The sequence below is a fragment of the Tetranychus urticae genome, chromosome 2 (genome assembly GCF_039701765.1).
Source record: "Tetranychus urticae isolate SD_2017Ah chromosome 2, NJAU_TeUrti_SD_1.0, whole genome shotgun sequence".
NCBI classification, from domain to species: Eukaryota; Metazoa; Arthropoda; class Arachnida; order Trombidiformes; family Tetranychidae; genus Tetranychus; species Tetranychus urticae.
Genome location: NC_142959.1, coordinates 6,530,775 through 6,548,819, shown reverse-complemented (window position 1 = coordinate 6,548,819; position 18,045 = coordinate 6,530,775). Strand labels below are relative to the sequence as shown.

Here is an 18,045-nt window from a genome sequence, read left to right as displayed (position 1 = left end):
AATAGAATCAATTAATTGAGTCTATCAACAATCCTAAAACACAAAACACTAAATCAAAAGGTAAATAAAAAACTAACGCAAAGGGGAAATCACTTGAAATATATTTGTAAAAAAATCAAGCAAAGGAAGGTGATTGCATTAAATTGTGCGATTAAATTTATTCGTAAAATGTTGTGTTTGGTAAATTTTTACTTTATTCATTATCATCTTGATCAAGACTTAAAAGAAGACAATTTACTCTGAGATAGTCACTCAATCTTTGCGAAATGATTAGTTTAAGTAATTAACACAGAAGATGAGAACACTATTAATTATGGCTTTTTGCTTTTAATTTGGTAATTGATGAACCTTTGAAAGACTCACATTTGGAATGGTCTTAATTCAGTTGAACAGTTTGATTAATTTGGTTGAAAGACTCAGTAACATTGTTATACTCGACTTGAGTTGTTGGGTTTAACAAATGGAAATCTAAGCAATAAATGGTTAAAATGAAAACAATTACAAACTGATATCAAATTATGGTGTACAAAATAATTGTTAATTGAAATGAACAAAAAAAATATGATTAAAGAGTAAATTAATAGACGTTTTGAAACAAGAATTAAATCATTACACAGATTAATTGTCACTGATTAGAGTTGACATGCTAAAGAGAAATCTAACAATTTGTTTCATTTGCATTTTCATTTGTTTATCTCATTTCTTATTTCAATCAAATTTACTCTAAAATCAATTTTTTTCTTTCTTCTCATTGTTGATCAATTAAAAATCAATTATCAGAACTAATTATAAAGTTCTCTCTGTAATAATTAATTTATATATATATAAAGTTTCCAAAATTAAGTTGGTTTAACCTTTCAATCAATATCAAATGAAAAAAGAGAGAAAAGTCATTTCTAAAAGGTTAGGGAATCAAATTAACTATTAACCATTTAAGTTGATATTGGATTGAAGTGGATTAGCTTAATTTTGAAAACTGTAATTACAATTGAGATTCTCATCCATCCAATCCAATTTTACATTAAAAATGAAATGATAAGACGAATAAAGAAGTTAAGAATTAATTTGAATTGATTGTCCAAGAATCTCAACTTGGATATTTAGGAGTTTTTTTATCGTTTTTTTTCTTCTTTTGCTCAAGTTAACTACGAGTTAATTGTGAATTGAGAGTGAATGTGAATTAAAATGAGATTGTGATGAGATGGAGACAATTAAAGGCATCCTAAACAGACTGAGCTGATTTACAAAGGTAAATCAACAATTAATAGTGATAAATATATTACAATTGTTTGTCAAACTTAAGAAATTAATTAAAACAATTACTATCAACTATCTACTCATTTGATTATTACAGTTTATCATCTTTTGGATATCGTCCTTATTGATCTTTGTCGCGGTTTCTGGTCATATCAATTAATTACAGACGAGTTTGTAACTAACTCAATTAATTGATTTAAACCATTCTTTTGTTTTTCTATTGAACCTTAAAAATCAATTATCAATTAAGTTGAAATTAATTCAAAGACTTCTTAGTCTCATCATTACATAGATTGCTGGGTTGATTTGATTTTAAACGCATTTTATCCCTTTTTCTGGTCTTTGACAACCTCGAAAAATAGAATGGGTTTTTACAATTTTGTTTTGTATCAATGAAGTTGATTAATTGTTGAAAGACATCTGGCAATTGATCATTGATGGTTGATTATTGTTCCGGCAAATTGTTGATTACTTCGCTTGATTCCTTTGTTTACGTTTGCGTTAAATTAATATTTCCATTGAAAGACTTTGGCCATTGTGTGTGGATAATATCAAATGTTAATTACGATTGTTTTGTCACTAGTGAATTGTTTTTGCATTGCAAGTTTAAATTGATCAGATATAACTGATCAGTTGTAGTTTAATCATGAAAGACTTGATTATGTTGGCAATAGAGATGTAGTTGAAACTTGTTAATTGATGAAGATGACGATGGATGGTGGTGATGATGATGATGATAATGGCAATGTTATTATCATTTGTTGTAATTGTTGAAAGACTTGACCAGGTTGATTAGTCAATTAATCAAATTTTCAAGGTAAACTATGAGATTCTTGTACCTTAATATTTTTTTTGTCTGAACTTTACTTTCTCCAAGAAAGTAAAGGTAAGAAAAGGAATCTACATTGAATGCAATGAGCATTCCTTTTGTTTTCTTACTCAATCCTTGATTGAGTTGATCTACTTTAGTGGTTAATTTAATATTTTTGATTGGTTCAAATCATTCTAAGATAGATTTCATCCTTGCTGGAGATTCCTGATTTCTGAGTAGCGTTAAATATATTAATAATAACCATAATAATAATGGTAATATGTAATAATTATAGTGGAAGTTAATTGTAAGAACAACACAGTTGCTGCTTTTGACTGTTGCTTTCAATTGTAAACATGATGTTTATGATGTCCAGGATGATGATGATGGCAATGACAACGATGATTTTTCGGGGCTTCAAGATGAGAAATGATGAAAAATAGGAAGAAAAAGATGACAATTAATCTAATCATTGGATAATCATCCTTAGACAGAGGTCATGGTTGTGACTCCTTGTTCCTTTAACACTCGCCGTCTTATTTCCTCTGTTATTTCAGGTATATCAGGTCGAAATAGTTTCTTCAGTTTCTGTAACAAAAAGATAGAGAAAAAAAATGAATGAGATGAAGGAATAAAATAAGAGAGCAAAGAAAGTAAACAAAATAGAAGAAAGAGAAAGAAGAAGAAAAGCTGAAGAAAAATAGTTAATAGCTCAAGATCGATATTCAACCTCATTCCGTTTCCTTCCCAGAGTAAAAATTCAAGCTCAAAGGAAAGATGCTGCGCATCAACAACATCCAAATCAATAAAGAAGATGAAGAAAGGAGAAAAGATAAATTTGAAAGAAACTGTGAGAAAAAAGAGGATGATGAAGATGAAAAAGGGAACAAATTGTTAAGGTTATGCAGCTTTAGACTGGGATTGCTTATGATCTCAATATTATTATTATTATTATTATATTTATTATTATGCCAACGATCAGTTGCTTTTCACGATCAAAATCAACGAAAACCCCATTTACAAAGTTACTTCTTTCATTACCTTCATCTTCATCTTCTCTTTCTCCACATCTTCCTTTTCATCTTCCTCCTTCTCCTCCTCCAATCCCTTCAAACTACATCTTCTCTTACTGTTACCATTGCAACTTTCAATACATCTATTTTGTCTACTTTTCCTTCTCCTTCTTAAGCGTTCAGTTTTTTTTTCTTCGTAGCTTTTCTTCGTTGAACCTGACTTTTTTTTCAAGTGTACAATTGTGTCGTCATTTTTTTCTTTCTATACAAAAAATGATGCCGAGTTCAACTGTTCTTGTTACCTCTTGCGTTGTTCCTGGTGTTACCCAATAAATGTAAATAGCATAACCAGGTACACATAACATGGATGATAAAGCAAGAAGCCAACCAATCAGTTGACCCCACCATGGGTAAACATAATCCATGTATGTCAATGGTTTGTATTTCATAAGGCTATAAATGAATATTCCGACACAGATGATTGGAGTGGTTACTGTCCAAGATATTTTCCACCATATACTAGGCTCATAACCCATCATATCTCTTAAATTGTCGTAATATCGATTTACCCCTGAAAATTGAGCCAATTTGCAATCAATCCAGATTTGAACATGAAAGAAAAAGAGAAACAAAAGATTGTTAAAAAATTGTTGAAAAAAATCAATGGCATTAATAAAGTGGATAACATTTCAAATCACAAGTAAACTCAACTCGTAAAATTTATATAAATTATTATATCATGAAAAGATGGTAAAACTAACAGAGATGTAATCACAATGAAAGGACAGTTGATGAGGAAATGATGTTTGCTCAAAGAGTTATTGTGGCAAATAATTGAAACATAAGATCTAACTTCATTGACTGTTTGATTACAATTTTGTTTGATTGATTTTTGTTCTACCTCCGACCAACCCTGAAAGACTGATTAACATGGAAATTTGCTATTACAAGTTATATAAATGATTAAATGTTTCCATAATTTATTATTGCCCAAGATTAAAGGATAAAAAAAAGCACAGCGTAATATTAAAAAAAACGTTGTGCCTAATGATTAATTAAACTTACCGTAACTCCAACCTATTGAAATAACTTCACAAAAAACAAGGAATAACAGTGCAAAGCCACTGGATGCATAGTAATTAAAAAGTTCAAACCAATAAACGCCACCCTGTAAGTAAAATAATTGTAGTTTTAATGATAATGATTAACAATTGTATAACCTTTCTAGAAGCTTTCCATTCATTGTACAGATCAAGCAAATTGTTCAATTATAAGCACAAAAGCTTATGAATATTGATATTGAAAGTGGTTTTCACAATTAGAATGAAAAGAATCACGTAAGAAGATTTTGTTTATCGTTCCATATTTCATCATGAACACTTCATCTTAATCTCTTGGTAATAATGTTGCTGATTATTCATTGAACATTTAGAGTGTTGGATTTACATTGAACATCATCAACATTAACAAGTAAATAGTTATTTGTAAATTGAACAATCTATTGAAGAAGAGGTTAAAAGATAAAGTCAATTGGCATTTGATGGAGTGCAATCAAGGAAAATGTTGTGTACATTTGTTGGTATTAACAGACACTTGATTGATTTGTAAATTCAGCTAAATTCATTTTTCAATAACAACAGATTTCAAGTATAATTCAGTGAAATAAAAAGTCTCGATAAATCAAATGCGTTCATTTTCAGAGGGAAAAAAAGCTTTCAGGGTTAAAAAGTTGTTTACATGGTTATTATTTTGCTAGGAATGTTATTATGCTTAGTAAGCAATAATGAGTGGTTTGGAGTGAAATTTTTTTTTGCATCAATTGGATAAGTTAACAGCAATACCAAATGAACCATTGAATGATTAAGTTAACAATTTAAGGTTGAACAAAGCAAAAAGTGAATCATAATATTCACAAGAATGGAAATCTTCAAGTGGAGAGAAGAAAAAAACTTATGGTAACTGATTTTGTAAATATCATGTTATGAGTTATTGTGTGAGAAAGGGAAGCAAATAGGGAAATAAAAAGCCTAAATTTTGGGAATGGTAATGATGATTAAAATTTTTGATGATGACAGAATGAGAATAAAAGTGATGAAAATATACAGAGTAAAAGATGATGAAGGATTTCATGATGAAAATTGAGGTGAATCTACCTTTTTACCGTAAAGGTAGATTGCCTTTTTGCATATTAAAGGTCTTTTTAAGATATTTTTGTGCAGGCAAAATAACAGGGAATATCATGAGACATTATTCATGGTTAACATCATTCCAAGGGTAACTAAGCATTTAGCTTTGTTTGGCTCAAGCTTTTTGCTCTTTTTTTCAATAAAATCTGTTTTCTTCTTCATCATGTTGTTGTTCAGGGGAAGACAAATTCTCTGAATATTTTTCATACGCTGGGTTCGAAATTTTTGAATACAATTTGCATGAGTATTTTTGCATTGAAAGGAAAGATGAAAAGGAAAATTTATCTTTCAAGAAAAAAAACACAACTAAATGATTGTTCAACATAACCTTAAGCAGTTGGATCGTTTTACCAATTACATTTGTACTATTTACAACAATAACATTAAATTATCAATACTCAGAGTTAATCAATCAATCATCTTCAGAATATGCTATAATTCATATTAGAGTGAAACCAGTTTATCCAAATGTTTTGACCATTTGGATGATAAATATTTTTCCCTATTATTTATCAATATCAATATCTGAAACGCCAATAATAGCAGCATTTACGAAAATTGCTAAATAATGATCCAATAATTAAATATGATTTCTGGTTCTTGTTTCTTTTCCAATGAATGGTAATTTTTCATGATTAGCTCGCTTTAAGTCGGGTTATCGAACAGGGAATGAAAATCTTACCTGGACGACAAAAAAAAATCCAATAATATAAGATATAAGACAGATAAATGCGATAAAGGCTTCTTTATGTTTTCTCAATACAGATGGCCATTCATCGACAACGGCAGTGACGAAACCTTCCATCGTACAGAACTGGATGAGATGAGATGAGACAAATATGACATATTAGTAAATGAATGAATGAAAAAGAGGAAATTGATGAAGTAAATCCAAGTGATTTAAATTGAAATTAAATAACCTATTTTGTTAGTTCAATTTGACAATATTAAACTTGGATTGGGTTTTTTTGATTGATACCAAAGCTTTTCAAGAATTGACATTTTGTCTTGTCAAAATTTGATAAAGACAAAAAGGTCATAATATTTTGTTGTTGTAAAATTTACTGTTTCTTTCAGAGATTGTTGTAAAATCAATTTTTATCAAATAAATGTAGATATCAAAGTCATTCACTGGACAACTGTCAACTAACAAGTTCATTTTTCATTTGGTTATGAAATCTCACAAAATTTTTTTCATCATGAAATTCCATTGAGTCTAGTAAAATGATACTTACTTGACTGTCCAAACCTAACATAAGAATCATAACAAAAAAGAGGACAGACCATAAAGGTGAGATTGGAAGATGAAGAGTTGCTGATGGATATGCCAAGAAAGCAAGTCCTGAGCCTGTAGAGATGAGAGAAGAAAACAGAATTAGTTTGAGAATGAAAATGATGAAAATTTGAAATGAAATGAAATCATCTTGCTTTCATCAAATAAGGTTAGTTAAGATGTTGGATGAAAAAATGAGAAAATCTTCAAGTCAATGTCTTCATGCTAACCCATTGGTTAAATTAGTAAATTTAAAATGCATAATTTGCAAACTCAATGAAGGCAAATTTTGTATTGTTATATGAAAATAGTTAAGCTGTTTCATGTTTTGTGAAATTGCCTAATTTTTAAGATGAAACTCGGAATTCTGAATACATGAGCTTGTAAATGTAAAGCAAAGTAATCTGAAGAATTTAAAGTTCGATAAGAATTTTTATCACAACAAAGTTACAATATTTTACAATAGTAGGGAGAAAAGGAAAGAATGAAAAGGTTTTGGTTTGGTGATAGATCGATAAAAAAGAATGAATGATGAGGATGAAATGGAGATGAAGATGAAAGGATGAGAGGATGATAGAGTAAAAAAGGTTTTGAGTTGAAAGTAAAAAAAAGTGTAACGATAAATAGCACATTTATAATGATAAAGTTGCCTAAACTGAAACAATAGATGATTTGCTTTTGATCGTTTTTTCACCGAGAGATGCTTTTTGTTGAGAAAGAAGAGGATGATGATGATGATGATAATGATGAAAGTCAGTAAGTGAACCGTTGCTTTTACTTTTTTTTGTGCTACCGTAACTAGTATATTAAGAAATGTGTTATCAATTGACTTTAAGGATGAAACCATTTTGAACCAGAAAACAACAAAAAAGTCTAAAAGGCATAGACCAATGGACAGTTTTATCCGAAACATTCAGTATTTTTGTAAAAGTAAGTAAACATTAAAGTAAATAATGTTAAAAAGCTGATAAATATTGTTTAGAGGCTAATATTGTCCTGAGCCTTTTCACTCCACAGCACACTTTTTTAGGTCTTGTTGGTCAGGAATAATAAAAATAAAGATGATAATAAATTAACCACTCGTTAAAGTGCTCATCTACCTGATGTTGCAACTTCATCAATAGGTCTATTCTGTTCATGAGCCATGAATCCGATTATGCTAAATATCACGAATCCAGCAAATATTGAGGTTCCACTGTTGATACATGATATAATCAATGCGTCCCTGTAGTAAGAGAAAAATGCAAAATTAGTTGATTTTGTTTCTATTAACATTAAGAAAGATTGATCGCTAGTTTGAGTAAACTCTGATCAATCCTATCTTATAATTTTTTCAATCCTTCCGTAGTAAAAGGTAACATTTATTGATTTGTTGAACTTGAACTGCAAAAATTCAACAATTCAAGAGATGCTCTCAATTACCTGTGCATCAACTTACCTTTGAACATTGTTATTGTATTTATTGTAACTTCCTAAAGCTATAAGAGCTCCTAAACCAAGACCATATGAGAAAAATATTTGGGTTGCTGCATCAATCCATACCTAATTGAAAAAAATGAGAGCATTAAATAGTGAAACAATTAGCAATGAAAAGTTTATGTTGAATGAAAAATGAATGGCAAGAAAGTAAATATAAGAATATCAATGTTATTTGAAATGTTAGCTTGAATGGAATGAAACTGTCAATATTAAAGCCTATCAAGTTAGTTTGTTTGGTTACTCAATGGGAACTTTAAGGAAATGGGAAAAGTAGAGTTATTATTAAGAAGAAAATAAGGGAAAAAAAGAAGATGAAGAAAATCTCATTTTGTTTGTATTCATTGAATGACAAGTTAACCAAGTCAAGGTAACGATGAAAAATACGATTTGATTGACAGAGTTGATGATTTTTTATGTAAACCAGTATCAAGAAGGGAAGAAAAAGTCAGACAAAAACATTGAATCATGATAGTTACATGAGCCTTGTTAACTTGACTTCTGGTTGCGACAACCTTAATTGAGTTGATGTAAAAATAAAGTTGATTTTGCCTTCATCATAATCATCTTTATTCTTATAATATTTACCTTCTCACCAAAAAGGATAGATAGAATGTAATGATAAAAGTATAAAAAAAAAGAAATACTTACATCTGATTCTGTTATTCTATCTATTTTAGGTCTCAAATAATACAAGATACCATCACCAGCTCCAGGTAAGGTAACACCACGAATCAATAAAATAATCAAAAGTACATATGGAAATAAAGCGGTGAAATAAACAACCTAGAAAATGAAAAATGAAAAACAAATGAAAGGTTAGTCGATACATTGAACAATACATTGCAACAAATTGACTCAAAACCAAAAAATTTACTCCATATTTATTAGTATACCTCAATTTTATACACCAAGCAAATAAAATTAACACAACAATTGATTAAATTTTCATAAAAATATCGAAGATTCAGTGACAATCATTGATTGTCAATCAATGATTACAATAAAAAAGGTTAAAAACGGTTGAGATTGAAAAAAGCAAACAAAATGGCTGCATAAAAGAGTTGAACTCTTACGAATCAAAATTTTCGCTCCTTTTCAACTTGAAGCTTGACACCAAAGTCAGTCGATACATTGATAGAGAGCAAATTTATTTTTAGCCATTTCTAGCTATTACACACACTTTTTAAATTTCATTGAACTAATTTTGAATTATGAACAAATCGAGATTTGAAAATCTGATTAAATGAAAATACGATCTCTCTTTACAATACTTTGAGTTACATCATTTACTGATACACTTTTACTGGTGTTTTTTGCTAGATTTAAACTCAAATGGACTTGAAATATAACTTTCACTTCATTTATTTGTAACCTGAATTTAGGTCAGCCTCATCCTTTTCCCATCACCATTTTCATCATCTGCATCATTATATCTGAACTTTTTTTATTAGCAGATAGATCCATTAATAAATCATTTCCCTCAAGCAAACAACCGAGACATAAAAGAAGTAAAAATGAATTGAAAACCATTCGATTCCATGTTGATTTAAAGTTTACAAATTGGTTACAATATTTACAAGTAATCAATTAATAGTCATTAATATGATAAAGATGCTTGATCATCGTGTTTAAGCATCAATTAAATCACAGTTTTTCAAATTATTCAATAGACTTCAACATTTAAATCAAATGCAAAAACAAATCCCAGGATAAAATAGTGAGTTAATGTCTTCAGCATTTTAACATTGGTTTTTAGCTAAGAATACAAAGCTTGACAATTCAGTGAATTGAAGTTAATTGTAATTTAATAAGCAACAGTGAAATTGGAAATATTGTCCAGTGAGAAATAAAATTAACCAAATTGGTCAAGATCAAGCTCAATTGGTTGCAATTGAACCCAATTTGATATGAAATTATTTTATACAGCAAATTAACTTTTCCTTGACGGAATAACCATGATTTATATTGAAACATTTTGATTTACTGCAGCTATTGTAAGTCAATTGGACTATCTCACTTTACCATGAACACCTTTTATTATTTTTTTCTCTCTCCTTTATTCCCTCTTCTGTCATCTTTCACTGATCATCTTCATCATCTCTGTTAGCTGATAATTCATCAAACTTAGAGTTAACTGTTACCTTTGATATAAACTCATAATAGGAACCTTATTGAATTACAATTTACCTTATCTGGTTCACTTTGGGTTCTCAGTTTTTTTTTCTGGTCAACTCAATATTAACTGGTTCAAATGGAGTATCATTTCAAGTTGACTCATCGTTGTTTGATAAAATTACCAGATAATGTACAATGTAAATGAACTTGTGTTGCACCAATTTTCACCCTTTACAAAACAGATTGAGTGAAACAAAAGTGAACTTTCAAATGATGAACATTACCATTTTTCACCAAACATATTATCTTCATTTTCGTCATTCTTATTATTTTACCAACAATGATAATAATGATGATTATGTTGATGAAAACATTGTTAAATTGTAACAATAATCAGGGCAAAAAGAAAGTAAGAATCAAATGAAACCAGAACGGAAATCGATTACATTGAATGCACTGATAATAGTCAAGAGTTTTGCCTCTAATATCTCAAGCTAACATGGATTCAATCTGGGGAATGGAATGGATTGAAAAGATGTTCATGGCAAGGAAATGGATGAAGATGATGATGATAAAAGAGCAAAGTAAGACAAAGAAAGTTGAGAAAATAAGCTTTTTTCTCTATTATCTGGTTAACCATTTTCTGGTTTTAATGGTAACCCAAAACGAGGTAACCATTTTCAATTATTTACCTATTATTTTGACTTCTTTTCAACCTTTTTCAGATCAACTTATTGATTAAATGAAAAATTAACCAACAATTGATTAACAGTTCAAGTTTAAAACTATTAACTGTCGATGCAAAAATCTGGTTATCATTATGGTTATGGTTAAGGTTAAGCAGAAACCAGAAAATGTTTCCTTGCCTCTTTCAATATTTGGGTTAAACTGATTGAGAGTTTGATTGTGACTCGATTGTTGTGACAACCAAAATGGCAAATGATTAATGATTATACCTTGATGAGGATTATTAAAAATTGTTATTTAAATGATTAAAATGTTGTTGGCTCTTTTTTTTCCTGGTTCAACATTTTGGTTTAGTTTAAAGTACAAGCTAACATGAGTAGCATAATACCTTCTGAGTAACTAGATATCATCAATTATAACTCTTGAATTTTTTAACTGAATTTACAATGGATATCAATTTACAGGTTAGAATTATCTTGAAAGTAAAATGTTGTGAGGATAATCATCAGTCAGGATAACATTGACCGTTAATTTTAATCACCAAAAGTGACTAAGGTAAAGATTGTGCTTCTAGGCCTAAGAGTTGAAATGTTATCTCAAAGTTTACTCAAGATTGAGAAAAGGTTCAGAGCTTGGAGAGGAAAAAAACACAAGTAATCATCATGAGAAGCAAACAAATGAGTTTAAATCAGAATGAGCAAAAAACACTATTAATTACAATAGATCAGTAATTACTGGTCTATTGTAAGGCAATTTTCATTAAAACCTAAATTTAGGTTACAAATGAAAAGGAGTTGAGCAAATAAACAAATAATCGTTGGCCTGTTTTTGCACTCCATTTGTGAATAATGACAAACACAGATAATACAGGAAAATAGGTAATGATAACAGGGAGTGAGAATTGAGAATTGAAAAGATATAAGAATAATAAAAAAAAGTGAATATCTTGATAGTGATCAGATTGCTCGGTAGAGAATGAAATTGAATAACTTCTCCATGAGCAATCCCAATCAATGATTTCTTCTTGCTTTTTCCTCATCATCATCATCATCATCATCCTTTTCTGATCAAGTCAACCTTTCCATGAATATCTAGAGATTTTCATTCCATTTTGAGAATCGATTTTTGTTTGTTGTTGCTGTTCATGTTATTTGTTTGTTTCCCTCTTCGAATACAAATTGACAAGGAAAGTATTGAAGTAACAAACAAAAATAGGCAAACAAACAAATTTTAACAAATAGTGGGAAATGAAAAACAATTGAACAATTGGAAACCACAGGAATAAATAATGTTCAATTCATTTTTCACCCAACAAACCAAGTACACTGGGAAACAGATTAATGAATCCAAAAGCAAAATTTAAATATAATTCAACTTTGCTGTTGAGATTTATTAATAATAGCAATTCAGTTGTTTAATTAAATTTTCCTAATCTTAATATTGTAATGCTGAGAGTAATTGCAATTGAAAAATGTTGATTTATCTTTAGAGGTTGAGCTTTTCAAGCATCACAGCTGATCCTGGAATCATGTTCAATGTTGGATATTTGCATGTTTATCAATCATTTTTGACGATTGATTCTGATAATGAACAAAAGGTGAAAATGATTTTGGTACAAAAATCAAAATATGTAAAGGTAAAGTGTTACAATTAATTGGAAATGGATTTTCATTTGGATATGCTTTTTGCTGCTTCGCTATTTTACCTTGGATGCTACTTGCATCAGGCTAGTTAAAGAGTGTCTACAATTTATTGATCGTCAGATGAAAAGAGAGCAAAGAAGAGAGGATGAGAGAGAGAGGATGAAGGAAGCAAATAGATGAGAGATGATGAGGATGAAAAAAGGAGAGAGCAAATATGATGCTTCGCTGAAAAAAAAGCTCTCAGCTTACAAATTGAGACACAATTATGGGTAAACGGTGAGAGAAAAGGATGATTTGACTTTGTATTATTTTCAAAGTCCAATAACAGAGTATGAGGATGCGGATGATAATGATGATGATCATGGTAATGATGATCAAAGTTTTAAAAAATTCATTTACTTGGCATGGAAATGAAAAGGGCTAGATATTGATTAGTTGAAAAGTGAGTTTTGTTTTCATATTATAATTTACTTTCAATCAATTGTAAAATCTTTTTGTTTTTCCTTACTTTCCATTGTACCTTAGTTAACCATAATTTTGATCAACTTTTCAGCAAATTTTTTTCATCCCTCTCTTTGCCATTGTAAAGAAATTAAATTAACTATTGATTTGTTCAATATTTAGGTTTTGTTAGCATTTTGCAAAAACAGCAACACTTTTCAAATGCTTTCATCTGCGTTCAATCAACTTACAAACACTTCCACTTCAACTGAATCAGCAAGTTAAATGTGCTTTTTTTGTTGATTGAAACTATTTCATTTGATTCAAGATTGAATCTTGAGATTTACAATTTTAAATTAAATTATTATTAATTTTGCTTTCATTGATGGACTAGGCAAGTTTGCACTTGAAAAGGTTTAACTGTACTTCAAATGTTTGCAAAGTGAAGTTATTTGAAATAATTAAATTTTGAAATGATTAACTGATTAAGCAAAATGTGGTTGAAAAGGTGAAATTAATGGGAAAATAAGATGAGAGAAGATTATGATAAAATGAAGAAGGAAGGAAGAAACAAATTAAATACAATTATTTTGTGATTGAATCAATAATAATACAATCAACATCATCTTTTGTCAACTTCAAGATGAGGTTAAAAAAGTAAAGATGATAATAGTGAAGGTAAAAAGATGAACCAAGAAAGGTGTATAAAAGGTGGACTTATCTTCATCATCTTAATCACAATACTGACCAAGTGAAAAAGCCAAGCCACTTTACAATTCTAGACTTGATGTATTTATCATGATATAATCAAACTTTGGTAAATATTTAATTTTCAGGAGAACCGGTAAAAGCTGAATGTTGAAGGTAAAGAAAATGCTACTCAACTTGGACAGCAGTAATCATTGATTGACACTTGAGTTTTAAGGTTACTTTAAATAAATTTGTAGCTTTGATTTTGGAGACTTTTAGGCTTTTGGTTTTGAAGTTAACTTGGATTTTGATTGGAAAGTCAATTATCTTACCTTTCCAGTCCATTTGACTCCTTTCCAGATGCAAAAATAACATACAATCCATGATACAGCAAGTGTAACTGCCAGTGGCCAGCGAATTTCACCCAAATCATGTAATCCCGATGTTACCTGGAGAACTTGTCTTTCCCAGTATTCCTTGACGGGACTTCGATAATTTGAAGTGTTGAGAAGTCGACAATCATCGAGAAATGTGATTGGATCGGATCTACAGTTTGTCCATTTAATTTTAAGATCGGAATCAGTGATACAACTTTTGGTATTCCAGGGGTTGTTACAATCCCGCCAAGGAACATCCAATCCAAGGGAACTCCAAGCATAATATAATGCCCAAGCCAAGACAACAATGTAAAATGTGTTCAGCCAAAAGGCCATAACAGCCGCAGCGTAGCCAACACCTAAAAAGAGGAGAAAAAAATTAAAGATTAATAAATTATTGATAAATCCAAGAGTAAGGAGTGAAAGTTATGACAATTCAATTTCAATGAATCATATTCATTCTCATAATTACCCTTGAATATTGGACAGATTCGCCATACACCGATTCCTCCGATACCAAGAAACTGTCCCAATGATATTTCCAAAAAAAATGCTGGGATTCCAGCTAAAAACAGGCAAATACAATATGGAACTAGAAATGCACCTGAAAGGGGAAAAGAACAGAAAACGTTGATTAAAAATTGGATTCTCTCAGAGTTTGTCATCAAGGCTGGGAATCAAGGATTGGTAAAGCTTGTAATAACTACAATTTAAGTCTAATTGTGATTGTCTCTCTAATACCATTAAAATGTACAACCAGTAGGTAATTGGCATAATGATTGCTGTTATACAGATGAGAAGTCAAGGTTAATTTAGGTTAACATGATTGTTGTTGTAATCTGTAAGTTGATAACCTTTTTTTATATCTTCCTTATACTGTTGAATTATTATTAACATTAATATATTATTATAATAATGATTATTATTACCATTATTAGTATTAATATTGGTATATATTAGTGTATTGCTTTGCCTGTATCACTGGATATATTCAATTACATTGTATATTCAATTATTTTATTGACATGTTATTTGATCATCTTAGCCCATTAAAAACTATTATAATATTGTATAAGATATAATTTGATCAAATTTGTTTAAAATTAACACAATAATGAACATTAAATTGAATTTTGTTGACAGTTTCAACAAGATTAATAGTTGCTATTTAATATGAAAATTTAATGCCAATTGTTTCAATTTTATACACAACTTTCACTGTAATGCATTAGACGGCTAATTTTTCAACAAAAGTTTGACTTTCATCCAAGAATTGCGTTAATTAAAGCAAAAAATTGGAAGATTATCAAATTTTGTAAACAATCGGATCGATCAAGCTCAAGTTTACAAGAATTGGAAATTTAAACGTTGATATTTCACTGGACTAAATTGTCCAGTGAAATCAAGACAACCTTGAATGCGATCTCACAATAAAGATCATTTAAAGAGTAATTCAAAACCTTGATTGCTAGGAGAATCAAACCTCAAATTTGTTCACCCACACAGTGGGTCTGATGATTGCAAGGTAATCAGCTATTGAATTTTCAAAAATCAGGTAACATGTTAACCCATGCATCTAGCCTTGAAGTTGATTCAGACTTTTCAACCAGACAGAGAAACTAATTTCTTGAAGTCTTCAATCTTAATGGTGACTACAATTATTGGCAAATCATTTACCGAAACAATTTAACCCTCGTATTGATGGTTATCAAATTATTGTTAAAATCTTTCCATTAATCAACTCTGGAAAATTTGTATCAAATCTAAAAGATGTATCCTTAATAAACCTAAAGCTTAAATGCTTTACCAATCTAGGGGAAGAAATGGTTAAGAATTGAATGAATTATTAGTTAACTGGTGTTGACTGGGTTTGATTGGGTGAAAATGGGTATTTACCTCCTCCATTCTTATAACAAAGGTAAGGAAATCTCCAAACATTTCCGAGACCAATGGCGTAACCAATACACGACATTAAGAAATCAAGCTTTCCTGACCACTGTCCACGCTCATCAGTCTCTTCACTCAATAATTTTACCTCTGTAGGCACCAAATTACTATTTTGCGCTCCACCATTGGCCCGAGCCGGACGACTACCTGAACCCGAATTATTACCACCTCCACCAGAACCAGGGCGAGAAAAGCTATTCATTTCCACTTTATCAGTCATAGTGTAAGGTTGATGTTGATGATTCAAATTTTGACGGTTAAGCTGAAGAAGTATTCAATCGAATTTTTTGTTGCAGTTGGAAGACTGTGATTTGTTTGATTAACTGGCTAATATCCTTTACTTCCAGAGTTTTCCTATTGCGAGAACCCTTTCAACAGGCCATTACGTATAAACTAATGATGATATGTTGATGTTATAATTTTGATTTTTACTGGATTGATTAAAGATTGCCAATGTTTATTGGATTTAGAAACAAGGCAACTTTTATCTTATTGAGGTACAATGATTAATAATTATATTATAATAGGTTGCAAACACAACACACAAAAATATTGAGTAAGAGTATAACTTTGATGGTGATTGGAATCTCACTTAGATGTTGATGCAAAGGGTTGTATCAATTTTTGAGATGTAATTTTAACCAAACGATGTGGTCCACAATGAGGCAGATAATGATTATGGTTGGTTAATTGATAGAAACTATGGTTGATGAAAGACTAAACTGGAAGACAGATGATAGATTTTGAGCGTTTAAAGATTATGTTTGGTTTTGTCAGAAGATTTTTAGCTTTTAGATTTTTCTCTCCTTCTGTTATTGTTGTCTTGTGATTAAAACCACTTTTACTTTTGGTGTTTTCAGGCTGAATATTTTACAACAGGGAAAGCACTGATGATTAACATATGATGGGTAATCAGCAAATTGCTTTAAATAAATACACTTGCTCAAAATTTTGCTTTGTTTTTAAAAGAAACACATAACCGTTGGTTAACACATATTTTAAGGAATGACTAAGAAAGTGTATGGGGTGAGAAAAATGGATTGATTAGCAAAGAAAAATAAGCTTATATGAAAAGACAGAAAAAGCGAAACAATTTTTACAAATGAAATAATCACTGGGTTAAAACAAGAAGTAAGATGATGTAAGAGATGATAACGGAGAGAGAGAGAGATATGTTTGTGTGGCTTTGCTGGGAGTAAGAAAGATGATGATGATTATGATGATGATTGAGACAGTGGTTATCTTTTTCCTTTCTTGTCTCCTGTTGACAATTTTTACAAAATAAAATGACTGAGCATTAAAAGTGAGATGAAAGTTAAAATGAAATCCGGGAATCACGAAGAAGATGACGATGATGGTATGGATGACAAAAAGAAGATGAGGATAAGGATGAAAGAGAAGAGAGAGAGAGAGAGTCAACGAAAGGGATGGAAAGAGAGGAAAGATGAAATTGGGCTTACAGTGAACGAGATAAATGTAAGGTTTTGAGGTTGGTTCCAAAGAGGGCTAAAAGTGTGAGCAAGGTTGAGAGAGGAAAAGTAAGAATAATGATGATGAAGATGGAGAAGAGAAAGAGAGGAAAGAAAGTGGAATCGAAGGGATGAGAGAAGATGAAAAGATGAGGCTGAAAATGAAACGAAATGTCGACTTGCGCATCTTTGCATAATATTATTTGCAAGGAAAAAAGTGAACTTCATTTTTCCCGCCTGCGTAATAACCTTGCTCTGATTGGTCGCAAGAGAAACCCTTGAAATAAGCAAGTAACATCGAGCCTTGCATTTTGTATACAAAAAGTAAATTGTTTTTTTTTGATTGTTCACGTTTTATGATTTAAATTGGTTTCAATTGCTCATTTTGATTGTATTTTATCAAATATATTGTTTATTATCTGCTTATAACTCTTTTAATTGTGACTTAGGTTAATTATTAAGTCTATTCCCTTTTCATTTTACTGTTTAAACGTTTGATGTTAACTCCTGGCTTTTTCTGGTTTCATCTTTTCAATTTCTGGTTTTATTTTCGCGTTTTCACTGTTTTCTAGTTTTTTTTGGTTAATTTTTCGTTTTGATTTCTTTTGCTTTACCTTTTTAGGTTTCACCCTTTTGAATGTTATAAACAAATGGTAT

General features: G+C 30.2%; 1 protein-coding gene across 1 annotated transcript; it reads right to left on the bottom strand.

Annotated features, from left to right (window-relative positions):
* Window positions 1–171: 171 nt before the first annotated feature.
* Gat (sodium- and chloride-dependent GABA transporter) lies at window positions 172–17,545 on the bottom strand. Its single transcript, XM_015933820.3, has 11 exons — window positions 15,869–17,545; window positions 14,445–14,576; window positions 13,928–14,331; window positions 8,668–8,802; window positions 7,979–8,082; window positions 7,641–7,765; window positions 6,503–6,615; window positions 5,950–6,081; window positions 4,147–4,249; window positions 3,384–3,652; window positions 172–2,656 (listed from the first exon to the last, which is right to left on the bottom strand). Exons 1-11 carry the CDS (start codon window positions 16,137–16,139, stop codon window positions 2,555–2,557), a joined length of 1,890 nt encoding a protein of 629 aa, XP_015789306.1. The 5' UTR covers window positions 16,140–17,545; the 3' UTR covers window positions 172–2,554.
* Window positions 17,546–18,045: the final 500 nt, after the last annotated feature.

Excerpts from the sequence above, each read along its gene's own strand:
- Gat (XM_015933820.3), bottom strand. The coding sequence starts at position 16,139 with ATGACTGATAAAGTGGAAATGAATAGCTTTTCTCGCCCTGGTTCTGGT. Across the intron at positions 8,083-8,667 it reads ATAGAATAACAGAATCAGAT|GTATGGATTGATGCAGCAAC; the intron begins GTAAGTATTTCT and ends TTTTTCAATTAG. Across the intron at positions 7,766-7,978 it reads TACAATAACAATGTTCAAAG|GGACGCATTGATTATATCAT; the intron begins GTAAGTTGATGC and ends CTCTTACTACAG.